The sequence below is a fragment of the Sphaeramia orbicularis genome, chromosome 15 (assembly GCF_902148855.1).
Source record: "Sphaeramia orbicularis chromosome 15, fSphaOr1.1, whole genome shotgun sequence".
NCBI lineage: Eukaryota > Metazoa > Chordata > Actinopteri > Kurtiformes > Apogonidae > Sphaeramia > Sphaeramia orbicularis.
The window spans coordinates 11,845,364-11,865,657 of record NC_043971.1 but is presented as its reverse complement, the minus strand read 5'-3'; the positions used below and the strand labels follow the sequence as shown (position 1 = coordinate 11,865,657).

The 20,294-nt window shown below is 37.2% G+C and overlaps 1 protein-coding gene across 1 annotated transcript in view; it reads right to left on the bottom strand.

The window, feature by feature from the left end:
• The window catches only part of rhoq (ras homolog family member Q), a 51,246-nt gene extending 32,438 nt beyond the window's left edge, over positions 1-18,808 (bottom strand). The window contains exons 1-2 of the mRNA XM_030156443.1: positions 18,236-18,808; positions 15,818-15,876 (exon numbers count right to left, since the gene is read on the bottom strand). Coding sequence (XP_030012303.1) covers positions 15,818-15,876; positions 18,236-18,377 — 201 coding nt within the window. The 5' untranslated portion in view covers positions 18,378-18,808. The remainder of the gene's footprint in view (positions 1-15,817; positions 15,877-18,235) is intronic.
• Between the last annotated feature and the right edge of the window lie 1,486 nt (positions 18,809-20,294).

Sequence of the window (20,294 nt, the reverse complement as noted above, 5' to 3'; positions counted from 1 at the left end):
AGAATGCTGCTGCTCAAGTCCTCACTAAGACCAAGAGAGTGGACCACATCAGTCCAGTTCTGAGGTCTCTACACTGGCTCCCTGTCTCTCAGAGAATAGACTTCAAAATTTTCTTACTAGCATATAAAGCACTGAATGGTTTAGGCCCAAAATACATCAGAGACCTTCTAGTCCAGTATGAACCATCCAGACCACTCAGGTCATCTGGTGCAGGTCTGCTCTGTGTTCCCAAAGTCAGAACTAAACATGGAGAATCAGCGTTCAGTTTCTATGCTCCACATATCTGGAACAAACTACCAGAAAATATCAGGTCTGCTGAGAGTCTGAGTTCTTTTAAGTCCAGGTTAAAGACTCACCTGTTCACTGCTGCCTTTGACTAAAAGGCTTTTGACTTTTTAAACTTTATATTCTCTTTGAAACTCTGCACTGCAACTTTTACTTTATATGTGTGTGTTTATTTTTATTTTATTTTATTCTATTTATTATTTTTTTTAATTTTATGTGTTGTTTTATTAATCACCTTTTACATGTTTCTTTTACAATGTTTTAAATGTGTTTCTTTTTGTTTCTTTTATTTCAATGTCCTGTGTGAAGCACCTTGAATTGCCTTGTTGCTGAAATGTGCATACAAATAAACTTGCCTTGCCTTGCCTTTTTAACAGTATCATGGTATATCGGGATACATTGTATCATGATCCTAGTATTGTGATTTGTATCGTATCGCCAGATTCTTGCCAATACACACCCTTATTGAAATATGGATTTACAATCACTAATAAACTGGAACTAAGACCTTCGAGTGTGAGAGGTCATTTAGAATAAGGGCTGGGTGAGTCTTTGACCATATGATCTACTTTGTACAAAATAAATAACATCACCATCACACCTTTCCTACTAAGCGTTCATTTTACATGGTTTGTTTATAAGTGTAATTATGGTATTTTATAGAGAGCGTGGTCCTAATCTAAAGGAAAACCCAGAGGCTGGTGAGTTTATTTCAGTCTGTTTACAGCAATGCTTTACCGTCTGTCTGCTCTAAAGTGTTTGGTTTCAGTTCGCTTTAACTTCCAAGTTTATGTAAGGTGTTGTTTTACTCTAAATCCGTCAGCTGTTTCTGAAATCTGACGTGCAGTGAATCTGATTACAGAGTCGTGTCTCAATCTCATTCGCATTAAAATCCAATCTGACATATGTGAAGTATGAACAGCAGTAAAAACAAAAGTATCAGGGGAAAAAAAAGCTTCTACAAGCCAACGTGGTCATATTTACCTCCCTATAAACTGAAAAGTGCCCTCTTTCATTGATAAGAAAATAAATAAATTGGTCACTAATTAATAAAAAACCTTTCAGCGACAAAAAATAATTACTACTCAAATAAACTCATTTTGAATAATAAAATAGAAATGTTCTTAAAATGTTACCAAAGCTTAAACAAGATGATTGGCATTAAAGTATTATATGAATTAATGTGTTTTATATTCAGCATTAACCCATAAAGACCCAAACATCCACCAGCGTCCAAAACCATCTAATGATCTAAACTATTTAATACCTGTTGATGCACTAATCCTATCAATCCATGTAAATAATTGGTGTAAAATACAGTTTATCATCTATTCATGGTCATCAGATATGACCCATTTGGACGTTCACAGGCTCCGTAGTTACCATGGAAACACAATCATCTTCTACAACACTGATTAACCAGTAAAACCCATGGAGTTGGATCAATGACAGTGGATGGAGACACTGGGTTTATGTTCAGTTCATGATAGATTTTACTGAAAACATCACTTTTTCTTAATTTTCTCTGTTTTTGATATAATATCCCTCAACTTTAATCTGAACTTTTTACAATCAGTGAATTAAATGTAGGAAAATACATGATTTTCACTGAAAAACTGCAAATTATAGAGGATAATATTAATAAATGGTGATAAATCACATAAGAAAGGTTAAATAAAGACAAAATTCACTCGGGAACTGTCACAAAAGTAGCTCTGGGTGTTTATGGGTTAATATTGTAAATATAGGGTACATCTACATGATCAGTGAATTAAATATAGAAAAACACCTGGTCTTTACTGAAGAAATGCAAAATAAACAGGATAATTTTAGCATAAACAGCAATAAAAGACTTAAGAAAAGGTAAATATAGAGGAAAAATTCATTTGCAAACTGCCACTTAAGTCAAACTGGTCTTTATGGGTTAATTCTCATTATTTATTCTGTATTCAGTACATGATGACTTATTAATGTATTTTTCCCCCCAAAAAATTAACCCTTTCATGTATGAATTATGATAACCTTAATCAAGATTTTTTTACTGAGTGTTTTTATTCCTCTTATATTTGGCATTAATTGTACAGCTTTTTTAATGTTTTTAATCTATTCTTGTATTCTTTTATTTAGGTTTTATCTGTTCTTCTATATTTTTATCTATTCATTTATTTTTATTTTATTTTATTATTATTTATTCTTTACAGTTCTATGTCTTTTTATCTATTCTTGTATTTTACTCCTTATTTTGGTTTTTATTTATTTTTTCTGTACAGCCACTGTGGTCCACTGTGGTTGTTTTAAAGTGCTGTACAAATAAAGTTGGATTGGATTGGATTGGATTTAAAAAACAATGCAATTAAAAAATTTTGTATGAACCTTTTTTTATGGAGTTGCAAAGAAGTCCACTCAGCTGGACACCATGCATTTAATTTCTGAAGCAAAGAAACAATAATAATATGCTGTGTGAAAACTATGAAATAAAACATTTTACAGTCTAATAAAAATAATAAGCTATTACTTTACTCAAACATGTTACTGCAAATCAATTTTTATCAAGAATAGCAAAGTTACAGTGATAGTATCAATTGCAGTGTATGGGATGATGCATGAGTGCCCAATGTGTTGGCTGATATGGAACTAAAACAATTAAATCCATGAATATACACTGTTAAAAAAATTCTGTTGTTTTTACAGAAAAAAACTGGCAGGTGTGGTTTCCAGAACAATACTGTAAAAAACACATCCAACTGTGAACATATTTACAGAGTAACATGTAGATTTAACATTTTAAACATGTATATTTAACATTTTAAACATGTAGATTTAACATTTTAAACATGTAGATTAAACATTTTAAACATGTAGATTAAACATTTTAAACATGTATATTTAACATTGGATTTTACTGGTAAATGGACTTCACTTATTTAGCACATTTTCTCCACCTTCACGGTGTCTGAAGTGCTTTACGAAGCCACCTGGTCCAACTGGGAGCAATTTAAGGTTCAGTGTCTTCCATGGACATATGGACAGTCAGAGCCAGGATTTGAACCAGCAACCTTTTGGTTATTGGATGAGCCGCTCTACCAACTATACCAACCCATTAATTTACAAATTTAAAATGTTAAATTGTTAAATGTTTACTTTTTTATAACTTTTACATGTATGTATATATATATATATATATATATATATATATGTATATATATATATATATAAAGCAAATACGCCGTTATTTCAACATTATGGTCTTTGTAATTTAAATGGCACCACATTGTTTTTCAATTTACAGGGGTTTTTTTGCTGCAATTTTACAACTTTTTGGTGTTAATTCTACAGTCATTTTTTACAGTGTACAAGAGAACAGCTGTAGAATAACTGTCCACTGAAGTGACCACTATGCATGAAAGGGTTAAAGTACCCCCTGGGCTTCTTCCAAGTACCCCTGGGGGTATACGTACCCCACTTTGGAACCCCTGCAGCACTGTAAACCATCTCACATTCAACAGAACAGCAACACACTACCTTTGTGCAGCTCATTTTACCTCCTGCCATATGTTGATATACGCTCTTTCCTCTGCCCGGAAATATAATGTGTATATCTGTCACATGGGATGGAGTGAACTGTGTGCGTCTGCGTCTGTTTATTTGTGACCTTTGCTTGCACAAGTGAATCCTGCGATCCCCCGGTGAGCCACAGAAATAAAGGAACACAGTGTAAGCCACTCAGCAGTTTACAGTAAACAGGCCCACAGCTTCTCTGAGACCCGGCTCTGTCTCTCACACCGTTTCCTCAGAACACGACTGACGCTTTGCCAAAGACCGTACGTCGTCTACACACTCGGAGTGTGTACGCTGACAGTGTGTACTCCCACACAGCTCCAAGTCTGATCAACACTCAGTTTAGAAATGTTTACACTCATGCAGCTGTGAAAAAAAAACAAAAAAAAAAACTGTCGGCTTTATTAGTGCGGTTCAGCAGTTCATGAGGACATCTGAAACATTGCGTAACAGTCTCTCCGTGGAAGAGTCGACAGTAATATTATGATCAGACTAGAGCTGTCACAAGCGTGAAATGTTTTCACACAATAATCAGGCTTATTTGGATTTTTCTCATCATTTTTTGCCACTTTTTAATCAAGTCATATTTAGCACATAAGCTAAATATTACTTGATTAATTTAAAAATGAACTGGCACTTTATGAAGAAGAGTCATTAATATGGTTGAAGACATGAGACAATTCATAAAAATGACATTTGTGTTTGTGTTTTAGAAATTATAAACAAAAATTCATAAGGTAGACATGACATGAATGACAACTCAAATATACAAAGCCTACTAGAGAAATATCCAAAGAAATTGCTAACAATGATAGGTAAAAATATTTTTTTTTTTTTTTTAATTCTAAAAATAATAAAAAAATAAAATAAATATGTGGTCTACTGCTTTGCAACTAAATCCATGACTTTTTTTAATATAATAAATAAAATAAAATAAATACATGGTCTACTGCTTTGCAATTAAATCCATGACTTTTTTATATAATGAAAAAAATAAAATAAAATAAAATAAATACGTGGTCTTCTGCTTTGCAACTAAATCCATGACTTTTTTTTTTTGAGTGTTAAGAGTTAAGTGTCTTATAAACAGCTCAAATGCCATTAAACCAGTGCAGATAAAGACAGAATAAAGAGGTGAAATTATGGAAATAACATGGAAATACTTATGAATTGTGACATTTCTAATAGTTTTAGTCGCCTGTTTTTATACAAGTGAACTGGCACATTAGCTTATAGACTATAAAAAATGTCCACTGTAAGAAATGTCTTAGACTGTAAGAAATGTCCACTGTTTTGAAGCCTCTAGTTTGCATCTAACTAGAGCTTTTACGATTAAAGAACTGATTAATTACTTGTTGATGACTAAATTAATTGACAAATAATTTGATAATTGGTCATCAGTTTGAGTACCTTAAACAGAAAAACTCCCAAACCCTCTGTTTCCTCCTCCTTCAATGAGAGTATTTTTGTTTCTTTCCTTCTCTCTGTAACAAATGTAATATCTTTGGGCTATAGATGAAATATGTCAGAAATTTGAGGACATCATTAGATATTATCGATAGATTACACTGGACGATGGCAATAAAACAACAAAAAACATAAAGGAAAAACATCTAATCTAGTCTACATCAGGTACGCTGAAAAAAACCAAAACAGAGGTGATGTAGTCAAACATAAGCAGACGACATAACAGATTAGTTTGAGTGTATGTCACTGTGCACATACAGTATGTACTTAGAAAGAAATCCAATAATGGACTGAAACATCTAAATCAGGGTTTTTACGATAATCATATTTCTGAAGCGCATATAAACACATCAGATCTAATTATTACGATTATATATATAAATGCCAAATCTCTTATTGTTCTCTTTAGATGTCATTTTTCAGTCGTTTGTGGTTTTTCTGTCTTTTTCTCTGCACATACTTGTCGTCTGTTACTGCTGTTAACTGAAATTACCCACAGTGGGATAAAAAAGTCGTATCTTATCTTACTTTACCTTATCTTACCTTATTTTATCTTATCTTACCTTACCTTTTCTTATCTTATCATATCTTATCTTACTTTACCTTATCTTATCTAACCTTACCTTATTTTATCTTATCTTCCCTTACTTTTTCTTATCTTATCGTATGTTATCTTACTTTACCTTATCTTACCTTATTTATCTTATCTTACCTTTCTTATCTTATCTTACTTTACCTTATTTTATCTTACCTTACCTTTTCTTATCTTATCATATCTTATCTTACTTTACCTTATCTTATCTAACCTTACCTTATTTTATCTTATCTTCCCTTACCTTTTCTTATCTTATCGTATGTTATCTTACTTTACCTTATCTTACCTTATTTTATCTATCTTACCTTATTTTATCTTACCTTACCTTTTCTTATCTTATCTTACATTACCTTACCTTACTTACCTTATCTTACCTTCCCTTACTTATTACTTTACCTTTTCTTATCTTATTTAACCTGATCTTACTTTATCTTATCTTACCTTATCTTATCGTATCTTACCTTATCTTACATTTTCTTATCTTATCTTACGTTACCTTACCTTACCTTATTTTATCTTACCTTTTCTTATATTTTATCCTACCTTACATTACCTTATCTTATCTTACCTTATTTTATCTAATGTTTTCTTCTCTTATCTTACTTTACCTTATCTTACCTTACCTTATTGTATCTTACCCTACCTTTTCTTATCTTACTTTACCTTACCTTATCTTACCTTCCCTTACTTATCTTACTTTACCTTTTCTAGTCTTATTTAACCTTATCTTACTTTACCTTATCTTACATTTTCTTGTCTTATTGTATCTTATCTTATTTTACCTTATCTTATCTTGCCTTATCTTACTTACCTTATCTTATCTTACCTTATTTTACTTTACCTTATTTTACCTTTCCTTGTCTTATCGTATCTTATCTTACTTTACCTTATCTTACCTTTTCTTACCTTATTTTACCTTTTTTCTTATCTTACTTTACCTTATTGTATCTTACCTTACTTTTATCTTATCTTACTTTACCTTACCTTATCTTACCTTCCCTTACTTATCTTACTTTACCTTTTTTTTTATCTTATTAACCTTATCTTACTTACCTATCTATTACCTTATTACTTTACCTTTTCTTATTTATTTAACCTTATCTTATCTTACCTTTTCTGTCTATGTACTTATCTTCTTTACCTTATCTTATCTTATCTTACTTTTTGTCTTATCGTATCTTATCTACTTACCTTTCTACCTTTCTTATCTTATTTACCTTTTCTATTATCTTACTGTACCTTATCTAATTTTACCTATTTTATCTCATTTTATCTTACCTTATCTCATCTTATTACTCCCAGTTATTGTATATTTACAGTCATGTAAACAGGTTATTGTGACTGAAATCAGATTAATATGTGACTGAAATCAGATTGATATGTCCAGAAACGACAGAAGCCTTAAACTCGGTCCACATTCATCGTTCTCGGTGCCCGTCTGTACATTTCTAGGGTATGACTGTGATCTGCTTGTCCACAGTGTGAGCCCTGCTGTGCGACTCAGCTCTGTTGACTCAGTGACATATGAGTGCTACTGTATAATATGAGTGAGTCATCCCCTCCTCCTCCTCCTCCTACAATACACCCTTCTCTTTTACCACTTTCTCTTTGCTTTATATCTCCTCCTATCACCTCCTCGGGGCTTTAAAAACTGTATCAACAGAGTCAGAGACGCCTGCTCTAACATGGCCGCCGGGTGCCGATACAAGTCCAAACATAGACGCTTCTATTCACAAAGTGGTGTCTTTAATGTGCGTGTCGGCACATTTAGCAGAACTGGGTTTATCCTCAGGTATGAAACTGCTATTTATGCTAATACCTATTTCACTCGCCTTTTAATGGTGATGAATGATCGTTCCATCAAAGCGTCGTGCTGATGCGCTGTCTATCATGTCGGTGTAGTGCGAATCCACTCTCGCTTAAAAAATATGACAGTTTAATGCTTCTTTTAATTGCAGTGGATATATAGTGTGTCTAATGAAACCTACATTATTCCTTTTATTGCACGATTTAGCTGCATCCATCTTATTCTATGCAAATCCCGACACATGGTTCACCTGTTCCATCCACCTTCGTATTTCCATTTAGCTTTTGGCGACAATTTTCTTTCCTCGTGGAATAAATTGCACACATTTGCTTCTAATCATTCCTGCTTGGATAGAAAATACACAGATCCATGTTTATTGTTTAGTGCTGAAACCTGATAAGTCATTAGCTGACTGATGGATAAACCAATCACCAAGAATTTTGAGACTGAAATAGATTTAACACATTACTACTCGGCCTGTAAATGCATCATGTTTGATCAAATAAAAATCCTGTCAGTGTTAAGTAGTAACTATATTGATATATCTAATCATTTCCATGTTAAACCATCAAAATATGGACAGTTACAAGTAAAGGCAAAATTGCAATAATTCAAAAATTCATAAAAAAAATTCAAAATAAAAATTTCTCAAAACGGGGGAAAATTTTGTAGACATTATCCCAAGGAAGCTACATATAAAATTTGAAATGAATCCGACCAGTAGTTGTGGATAAGAAAATTGTTGAAATGTAAACACTGGTAACCTTGAGTTTGACCCTTCAAGGTCATTCAAGGTCAAAGGTCATGGACCCAAATGAAAGCCCATGGCTTCCTATTAGTGCTTAAGAGTAACTATATTGATATCTCTAACCATTTCCATGTTATAAATCATCAAAATATGGACCATTATAACAAAAGGGCTCAATTGGAATGTTACAAAAATTGTACAAATGTAAAAATAAAAACTTCTCAAAAACTGTGGACAGATTTTATAGACATTGTCCCAAGAAAGCTACATATAAAATCTGAAATTAATCCAACCAGTAGTTGTGGGATAAGAAGATTGTTGGTATGTAAACACTGGTAACCTTGACTTTGACCCTTCAAGGTCACTCAAGGTCAAAGGTCATGGACCCCAAATTAAAGTCCATATATGGCTTCCTATCAGTGCTTAATAGTGACTATATAATATCGCTAATCATTTTCATGTTAAACCATCAAAATATGGCCCATTATAAGTAAAAGCAAAATTTTAATAATTCAAAAATTCATTAAAAAAATTCAAAAAATAAAAATTTCTCAAAACTGGGGACAAATTTTGTAGACATTGTCCCAGGAAGCTACATATAAAATCTGAAATTAATCCGATCAGTAGTTTTGTAGAGGAAGATTGTTGATATGTAAACACTGGTATCCTAAAGTTTGACCCTTCAAGGTCATTCAAGGTCAAAGGTCATTGACCCAAACTAAAGCCCAAATATGACTTCCCATTAGTGCTTGACAGTAACTATATAAATATCTCTAATCATTTCCACGTTATAAAGCATCAAACTATGGACCAATATGTAAAGGCTAATTTGTAATATTTCAAAATTAGTCAAAATTCAAAAATAAAAATTTCTCAAAACTGTGAATGAAAATGACGACGAAGACAACATCTGTCACAGCATCTTCATGATATCGGCTGGTGAGCTAAAAAACTGCACAAATTCTGAGTGGAAGTGGGAGCTGTGGCGTGCGGTTGTGTTTTACTCTTCCTCTCGTTGGAGTGGTGACAGGCTTCCAGCTGGGAAAAACCATTTCCAGCTACCCTTCCCCATCCCCAACCCCCAACCCCCACCCCCACCCACCTCCAGGACGTCTGAGGGTCACTGGGCCACTTCGCGCTGCTGAGTCAAAAACGACTCATCAGACTGAACCAAACGCCACAGACAACGGGGGTAATGGGTGAAGTCAGGTTAAAAGTGATTATGGGATGTGCAGTTGAGTGTGAGGGCATTTGAAGGAGTGAGCAAATCAGGGTTATTTCAGTTTGTAGATTAATTTAAGGACAGGTTCACTCCTCAAAGGTCAAACCAAGGTCCATGTTTTACTTTCACTGCATAAAAATAGTGCAGTTCAGTCGGTAATTTTGCAGGTTAACACATCCTGTTCTCATCTACATGTGCTGAAACGTATGCAGACAAAAGGTATATTTTAAATTCACCTCATTTTTAATTCCTTCTGTTTACTTTTGTTTTTCACCATGACAACCTTGCGTAACTTCCTCCGACCAGACCAAAAGTTTGCACTTTCAACAAACTGTTTTCAGGCTGTAGAGCAGGGGTTTCAAACATGCGGCCAAGGGGCCAAATGCGGCCCTCCAAAGGTTCCAATCCAGCCCATTGGATGAATTTTATTCATTTTAGTTCAGGTTCCACACACAGACCAATATGGTCTAAAGTAAAATAACAGCATAATAACCTACAAAAATAACGACTCCATATTTTCTTCTCTTTGATGTGAAAAAATGTATTAATAATGACCACTTCACATTTTTGTCTTTGTTTTAGTGCAAAAAATAACATTAAATTAAGAAAATATTCACATTTACAAACTATCCTGTGATAATAAAATGTGAATAACCTGAATAAATATGAACAACCTGAAATGTCTAAAGAAAATTAAGCACAATTTTAACAATTTTCTGGCTGTTACTGCTGCTTTTGTAGATCCGATCCATAATGCTTGTTAAAACTGTGCTTAGTTTTCTTAAGAAATGTCAGTTTTTTTCTGGTTACTCACATCTTTTTTGTTTGGACAGTTTAGAAAAGTAAGTATTTTCATAATTTAATGTTTTTTGGGTTTTTTTGCACTAAAACAAAGACAAAAATTTGGAGTTGTCATTATTTATCGATTATTATGCTATTATTTTACTGGTCCGGCCCACTGGAGATCAAATCGGGCTGAATGTGGCCACTGAAAGAAAATGAGTTTGAGAGCCCTGCTGTAAATGAATAGTTTAGTTTCAATCGGACTTAAATCACCTCTTTAGGTTCAACTAAAAGTACAACTGCTTGATTTGCACATGATCTGATGGAGTCCAAAAGTCCAGGCGAAAACCAGCACTGTAAGATTAAAACTACTTTGGAAACACGAGTTGAATTTAACTGAAACAGACATAATAAAATGGCACTAAACAATACAATAGTTACTTTTCCGATGACCCTCAAATTGCACGAATATAACTTGTGCATGAAAATTTGCCTTATGGAAAAACGACAATTTCGCCAAAACTCTTGTTTTTCAATTAAAAGTTTTTGCACTGGCAAGAGGTGGTTTTTCGGGCGTAACGCAAGTGATATAACATGTAAAACTGTTTGTTACATTCAAGTACACTATTGTCGTAATTATAACGTTTCATTCATCTCCGTTTAGGATACAGGCTCAAGGTTGTGAAAATTTCCTGTGAGCTCCGGAGTAAAAGGGAGGCATAGAAGCAGGAGTCGGACATCCAAAGTTAAGTTTCATTTTCGGTATCAATTACTGTAGTTGCTGCAATTATGGAACACACCCCCACATATACCCCACTTTTTTTCTTTTGTGTTTACCCAATGAATCGAGTAGTTACTAAAATAATCTACAGGTTAATCGATTATTAAAATCATCATTAGTTGCAGTCCTAGTGTTAGCTTAGCGCTGCAAAATTTGTCTCCTTGATCTGTTGTTTTAAGACATTACTCGTCAAATTATTCATCAGACTGTTAGCTTCTTTGAGATATTTGCCCATTTCAGTGGTTGTTGTTCGACTTGTGTTCTGTTTTCCAAAAATTGGTTTTAGCTAATATTCTTCTGGTTATGTGGATGTACGTATATCACGTGTATATTCCTAAAAAGTGTCACATGGCATTACCATGGCAACACAGACAGAACTTCGGCTGCCCCCGGTACAGATTAAGGGAACATTAACTGAGACTTAAACACAGTAGGTGATGGTTATGAACCTTAACACTGCATGCCATCTGTTGTAAAGTTAAAAAAAGAGGAGAGGAAATCCATTATGAAGCAATATGCGATGCTCATTTTCATGTCATTATACACTAATTAAACCATAATTATGGAAATGACATTAATGTCTGCATGTGGATTCTCATAAACCCCTATAAATCTTATAGACCTATAATAGTGCAGCAGGACACAGATACAACGGGGTATGAACTTTGAGGTCCATCCTCACGCGTTACCATGGCTACCACTGCACTTAGCATCCACTTCCTGTTTCCTCCTGCTCCTCCTCAGCCGGCGATGCTAGATTTTCTTGAGTGCTGCAGCAGTAGCAGCAGCAGCAGGGGAATGAATGAATAAGTAAAGACTTTCCCCTCTGTTCCCTCATCGCATTCAGCAAAACAGACTTCGCAGACCTTCCATATGGAATAATTCAATAGGCAGCGGGGGGGGGGGGGGGGTGACGTGGCAGCTTGGAGACAATAGCGAGGCCGGGGGTAGCGGCGTCGACAGAGCGCTGCCAGTGGCACTCAGCTCAATGTCAGGCCGTGATTAGGTGGCCCTGACGTTTAACACAGACTCGACGACGTGGAGTCGCATCCGAGGCCACGGCAGAAGTGTATATCTGTAAAGCCGCTCATTCTCTGCAACAGCAAAGCACTATGGGAGCGCAAGGCATGGCAGGAATATAAATATTACAGGCCGCCTGAAGCCAATCAGACATGTGGAGAGCAGGCCGGCGAGATGACAGAGAAAGAAGTGAAGTTTAGTTAAAAGACATGAAAAGAAAATGAAACTAAGAAGAAAGACTTTCAGAGTGAGTCCGCCCCCCACACACACACCCCAAACACCCCCTCCTCCTCCTCCCTTACACCCACCCCCATCTTCTCTCTTCCTCTTTCTGTCTTCCTTTAACTCCCTTTCTCTACCCCTTCTCTCTTTCTCTTCGGGGCGCCGGGGCTTTGATCAGATGCTGGAGCTATAAACATTACCAGCTGGCCTTGTGCTCCACATAAAGAGGTCAGCCGAGTCGGGGGGCGGAGGGGTTGCATTTTCAAGTACCGTAACTCTACTCTCGGTGGCCGGCGGCAGACATCTGGGAGAACTTCTCCATTTCAGAGACGCTCTGAATCAGCTAAAAACAAACCTTCCTCTGACACACACCCCCATCAAACGCGCCAGAATAGACAATAAGGTTGCGTTCCTCTTTTTTACAACCCACTAATAACACTTCCACCATCTGTTTTCTCAAGTAAAAAAACCATCTAACATATTACTATACCAGAGCTGCACATCGTTGTTTGGGTGAGAATCAGAGTGGAGTGGGAGTGAGGCTGTGATTTAGTATTCATGGACTTGTTGCGTTTAGCATTTATGAATGAACACAACAGACGACCATCCTTTAGTCATGACCTTGCGTCGCTCGGTTTTTGTCTTTCCGTTCTGATGAGGAGATCTGGTTTCAGGTTGTGACTCATTCTGAGTTCACACAGCTAATTTAGGTGAGGAAAGTGTTTACAATTCACCGTTTGACATGCAATTTTAGATGCTGGAGGTTAAAGGGCTCGGAAAAGAGAATCACAACGACTCGAGTCTTGCCGTCAACCATAGCCTTGTCCAAACCAATACGGATATGTGCAGAGAGAATATTTCCCTCTCGTCCACATGCAAATGGTCTTTTAGGTCTCTCAAATGGCCTTTTAACACCTTCTAAAGTGTATATGTTTTATAAAGTCACTCATGAAAGTTTACCAGGAGCCTTGTTTATATTTCCATTGCTGTTTTTGCAATGAATGACGGAAACTGTTGGATATAACCGCGTGTTTTTTACAACAGCACACATAAGAATGAGCCAAACACTTGTCATATCATTAATTAGATTTTATTACCACCTACCGCCCCGCATGTTTGTCCAAGTGTTTATTATAGTCGACTGTTCGTTCGATTATGCAAGAAGATATATTGCAAACACAAGGTTGCGTGGAAAGATTATTTAGGGGAATATGGCTTAGGAAGTCATGCATGGTAGCGTAGACCATGTTTTAATCATGCTTTGGCCCCGTCATAACAATGTGCATTAGGGTCAAATACAGTAATGTCCTGTCAGAGAGCAAACTTTGATAGATTTCCATTCAGACAATTATTTCAATATAAAGTAGCTCCTTGTTTTGGATATTCCCTTATGGTCCAAATAAAGCAAAGATGAATTTAAAAGTAAAAATGTGGGTAATTTAGCAACACTAATCTGTCAAATTGTTCTAAAATGTCCCGTCAGAGATTTCAAATACCGTGTTTGAGTTTATTGAGTTTAGTACAAGTATTCAATGCTCACAAAAAAAGCATTGGGATATTTGCACATTTTGCATTTAATCTACATTTTACTGCAAAGATACAAACTAGACTACAGTATAAAATGTATAGAGTTGATTCAATGCACGTTAGCTAATGTAAGTGGCTGCAGGGTGGTAGACCATGGTCTTTTTCTACGTTACCATGTAGAGTAGAGGCTGACTGGTTTTTTTAACAGTCGATATAATATTGATAATTTGGGCAGAGACAAGCCAATCGTCATTAGTAACCGATACCTAGCAAAGCCAGCCATCCGGTTTTTCTCAGTGTGTTCAGTACTGAGAAAACAGTCTGGAATTGGGCCAATCACTGTGAAATATGCATTATCTATTCTATATTGACCAAGCGCAAGTCTGGGAGGCGGATGTTTTTCGCAATGCGTCGTACACAGCGACAAAATTACATAAACCAAAACATTCAAGAAACCTTGTTCGCTACTGCGCTAGATTCTGTTTTAGCAAACTTGGATATGTCTTTGAAACCACAGCAACTGGAAGCCCTGGAAACTTCTATTTTTTTTAAAAAAGACGTTTTTGCAATGTTTCCCACTGGAAGCCAAGTCCCACTCTGGATGTCCAAGCACAGCCACACAACTGGTGCACATGCTTCGTTTTGTCGCGAGTCAAAGTCAATTCCAAGTCTGCAAATCTCTTTACAACTGTTGTCGGTTGTTTACTTGATTAAAAATAAGGACCGAATTACAGAATACATCCTGTATTCTCATGTTTCTGGCAAAAGCGACCGTAATCATTCACCGAAGTTTCTACTCGACCACCACCGACACACGCCATGATGGAAACATGCTGAGGTTTGTTGACATTAGGGATCTGTTCGTCGCATAATTACGTCACATCCATCTTATCTGTGATTGGTTAACTTGCCGCCTGTTAGTCCCGCCTTCATATTTGGATTCAACCCCGCGATTCCAGACAGATTTCTCATTGAGACAGACTGCTTCTCTTCAAAAAGTTTTGACACTGGAAATACAATAAGAAACTCTGAAATTACGTTCATTTTATAGAAACTTGATAACTACCGAACATGTAAGACAATAAATGCTTTAAGAAATTTAAAAAAAAAAAAAAAATAGAGCAATTTTCATCAACCAGTTGCAAAACACTATATATAAATGGGAGGAATTTGTATTTTTTTTCCTTCAGCATTAGTATTTTTAGTTACTATTTGCACCGACTTCTGCTTCTTATTCAGCGTACAATAAATATTACAATATTACACCGCTAACCTCAATGAGCTTGTGTCTGTGGGGGTACGGTGGCTCTTCTGCTGAGTGGAAACATTATTGTATGCGTGTGCAGCCCAGTGCATTTTCAGTACAGTTTTAACTCTTGTCCTCTGAATGGCACATTGTAAAGAAAAAGCCCAGGCATTAGGCAGCCCTATTAACAAACCTGTGACATCACTACTGGACATAGGAGCCCTGTTCTCCACATAATAGAACTATTGAAAACCCCTTCACTGCCATCGCTGTCCATGGCACACCAGACTCTGGCAGTAAACCCGTGTGCGAAAAACCATCACCTGTTGCAGCTTAGCGTCTGGCCTGAATATGAAGCCCGTGGGCGGTGGGTGTTGGAGTTGCTGGAGTTACCGTCCGAGAAGGGCTAGGTTGGTCCCAGGAGCACATGGGAAAACCGAGAGAGAGACTCAAGAGTGAGAGAGGAGCGGTGAGGGAGTGTAGGGAGTGTAAATGTGCATGTGTTGTGTGTCCTTGACATGCTTGGCACTAGTCCAGAGTCAAAAATAAACCCTACCTGACCGGCGGTGTCATACAGTCCCAACAAGTACTGCTTTCCACCAACGTTGACACTCACTGCAAGGAAAAATGACAAAGAGCAGTTGAGAGGAGGAAGGAGAGAGACAGGGAGGAGGACTGAAGGATAGGGAGTGAGGGAACCCAGATAGCAAAATCATTATGGCTTAAATCTGGCCCAAAACTGGCATGCCATTTTGGCAAAGTTCTGGGAGGCCCAAAATAGGCAAGCCAAAATCAAACCAGAAGGAAGTCAAAATTCACCCAAAACTAACTGCGGACTTCCAAAATATAGCCATAATTGTCCCAGAAAAGCCCCAAATCCCCATAATCCAGCCAAAAAGTAGCCAAAACTGACCCAAGAGGCCAAAATTCACCTAAAATTTGTGTTGATCATGCTTTTAAAATGAAGTGAGGTTTTCTTCTGGGTAGAAATTCCCGCTCTTTGCGCAGTGTTTTGGCTTTACAGAATATGCCCAAACACAACCAAAACATCCATGTTATGGCTGAATGATATGGACAAAATTTCATATCTCGATATTCATGCCAGATATCTCGATATCGATATGATACGATATGACTACGGGTTCGGTGAAATCAAGCATTTTTCAGAAAATACAAACATCATAATACAAAGAATGTGGAAAGTGCAGTTTTATTTCTAAGAACTCACTGCCATCAACATTAACATAAAGTACCAATAAATGACATTCGTTGTGACTTCCAGAGCTGTACATGCAGGGTGAGTGTGGGTAAATCTATCTATATCATATGGGGCGGCCATGGCTCAGGTGGTAGAGCGGGTCGTCCAATAACTGAAGGGTTGGCGGTTCGAGTCCCGCTCTATCCTAGTCAGTCCGTTGTGTCCTTGGGCAAGACACTTCACCCTCCTTGCCTCCAGTGCCTCTCACACTGGTGTATGAATGTTTGGTGGTGGTCAGAGGGGCCGTAGGTGCGAATTGGCAGCCATGCTTCTGTCAGTCTGCCCCAGGGCAACTGTGGATACATTTGTAGTTTACCACCACCAGAGGGAAAATGTGAGAGCGAATGAATAATGGATCAATAATGTAAAGCACTTTGGGTGTAGAAAAGCGCTATATAAAATCCAATCCTTATATTATTATCATTATTATTATTATTATATTATTATTATTATTATTATTATTATATTATTATCATATCGTTTATATTGTTGCTTTTTCGATATTAATATCTTGAATGTTCATATCTACCCTGCGATGAACTGGCGACTTGTCCAGGGTGTACCCCGCCTTCGCCCCTATGTAGCTGGGATAGGCTCCAAGCGACTCCCGTGACCCTAGTGAGGTTAAAGCGGGTTCAGAAAATGAATGAATGAATCTTCATATCTAGATATCGATACGATAACGATATCTTTCAGCCTTAATCCATATATGGAATAAGATGTTGCCGCTCTTTAGTCAATCTTCTGGCTTGCCATAAACATGCCATACCATCCCTATACTTTTATCCCGCTCTTTGCCCAGTCTTTGGTTAACCAGACATATGCCATAACTCAACTATACATTGCTGGTGCCTCCATATCTATTATGGACAATATAATAATAATAATAATATATAATATATACGGATTAGATATATATAGCGCTTTTCTATGAACGCATACTCAAAGCGCACACAGTGGATCCATTATTCATTCACTCTCACATCCTCCCTCTGGTGGTGGTAAACTACATTTGTATCCACAGTTGCCCTGGGGCAGACTGACGGAAGCATGGCTGCCATTCTGCGCCTACGGCCCCTCCGACCACCACCGAAATTCACACACATTCATACACCAGTGTGAGTAGCAGCACTGGAGGCAAGGGGGCTGAAGTGTCTTGCCCAAGGACACAACAGCACAAGCACAGAGCGGGATTCAAACCGACAACCCTTCGGTTATTGGGCGACCTGCTCTACCACCTGAGCCATGGCTGCCCCCAAGGACAACCTTAGTTATACCATAGTTAAGCCTAAAGGTTTTCATAATGCCAAAAGAAAGCCAAAAATGCCAAATGTGTGCTATAATACTGCTGAATATTTGCTATCTGGGAAGGAGGAGTGGGGGGGGAGGGGGGGAGGGGAGGAGGGGGGGCTCAGGGTCCCCAACCCCTCTCTGCTATGAAGAAGGCAAACAAGTGGTTTTGATTATAGCAACAGATGCAAGCCAGTTTGAGAGAAAGAGAGAGAGAGAGAGTGGCAAAGGAATTCAGCTCATTATCCTGCACATTATATTATATATATTATATATTATATTATATTATATTATATTATATTATATTTTTACGCATTTTCACACACAAGCTCAGTTCAGTACAGATATATGATATGATGTTATTTATATATATATGTATTAGACGACAGTCAGACAATAACAGAGGAAGTGGTAGTGTGTTCCTACCTGCATAATGATCAAACACTGTGGGTACATACTCCTCCGGGAAGGCGTCATTGGCATAGCTCATCAGAAGACACGTTTTCCCCACTGCACCGTCTCCGACCACGACGCACTTTAACATGATAGTACCGGTTCCGTTAGCCATGATCCCGACCTTACCATCATCATTCTCGGCCCCAGACGCCCTGTTTTTCCCGACCTGCTCCCTCTTCTTCTTCTTCTTCTGCTGCTGCTGCTGCTGCTGCGGCTGGGCGGTGATCCCGGCGCGGCGGCGGGCATCACCAGCGCTGGAGGCGGGCAGCGCGGCGCACCGAGTCGGACTGGAGCCGCATCTTTTCTACCTCCTCCCCCCCCCTCCTCCCCTCCCCTTCTCCTTCTCCTCCTCCTTTCCCTAACACCAGTCCGAAGAATACAGCTGTGCAGGAGTTAAACACAGGCTGTTTTCTTTAACTGGACTGGCTTTTAGACTTAAGGATCGCTGGTGTTTTTGTCGGACCGCAGCCTGACGCGCCGCTCCACGGTGCGCCCCACGCCTGGACTCCGGCTTCCACTGGCGCACCGAGCCGCTGCTGGTGGACAAGGTGGGTGCGCTTGGTGGAGAGGCGGAGTCTGGGTTTGAAACCAAGGGGCTCCGGATAAAGTACACTCCGCCTGCTGGGGGATGTGGACCAAGGACGCACAAAAACCAACACCAGTCTGAGCTGAATACATGACAAGAGGAACTAGAATAATGTGATATAAAATGTAAAAGAAAAAAACAGGAATCCCCTCCCAGACATGATCAGTGGATTGCAGACATTATGAGGTTTTTACATATGGAGAAGATGAGATTACGTAAGGAGGATCAACTGCAAATTCTGTAAAGCATGGCAGCCCTTTCTAAAATTCTCAGAAACTTATACAATGAGCAATATATCATGACTTTAACACCAAATCACCACTCATCACCTTTTTTTTAATATATGTATAATTGTTGTATGGTGGCCCAGAGGTGCAACAGGCCAAAAAAATTATCCACTAGCCCAAAAAATTATCCACTATAAGAAAAAAAAGAGAACAGCCCCAAAAAATATCTACTGGCCCAAAAAATTATCCACTATAAGAAAAAAAAGAGAACAGCCCAAAAAGTTATCCACTAGCCCAAAAAATTATCTACTACTGCTATTCTGCTTTTTTTTTGTTTGTTTGTTTGTTAGTTTGTTTGTTTGTTTTTGTTTTTTTTTTGTTGTTGTTTTTTTTCTTATAGTGGATAATTTTTGGGGCATTTCTCTTTTTTTCTTGCAGTGGATAATTATTTGGGCTAGTGGATAATTTTTGGGGCTGTTGGCTTTTTTTCTTATTGGGGATAATTTTTTGGGCTAGTAGATAATTGTTTCAGGCTGTTCTCTTTTTTTTTTCTTAAAGTGGATAATTTTTTGGGCTAGTGGATAATTTTTTGGACTGTTCTCTGTTTTTTCTTGTAGTGGATAATTTTTTGGGCTAGTGGATAATTTTTTCAGGCTTTTCTCTTTTTTTTATACTGGATAGTTTTTTGGCTGGTAGATAATTTTTTGGCCTGTTGCACCTCTGGGCCACCGTATTGTTATCAATTCAATTTTATTTTATGTATTTATTTTTGCTTTTACTATGTTTTCACATCTCGACTTTGTATGAATACTATATGCTCCTGTTCATAATCCTGATGTCTTCTGGTAAATATATTTACATGTTTATGTTTATATTTAAGGTGGGGGTGGGGACTTATGTTCAAAAGACAGTAGAAATGTAAATATGGTATGATGCATTCATGTTAAGCTGTTGAAAATCCACCAATAAAATTATTTTTAAAAAAAAAAAAAAGTTAAAGATATCCAGACTGCACATCAGATAAATGGTCTAACAAAAGAGGACATGTTGCATTTCATTTGACAAATGTGTGATACAAATACATGGTGCATAAGAGAAATGAAATCAGGAAGTCAAGTATTAGTTAACAAAAAAAAAAAAAGGTTATGTCAACATAAGAAACAACACAACAACATAATGACAAATACAGGATCAACCACAGAACACAGAAAAAATA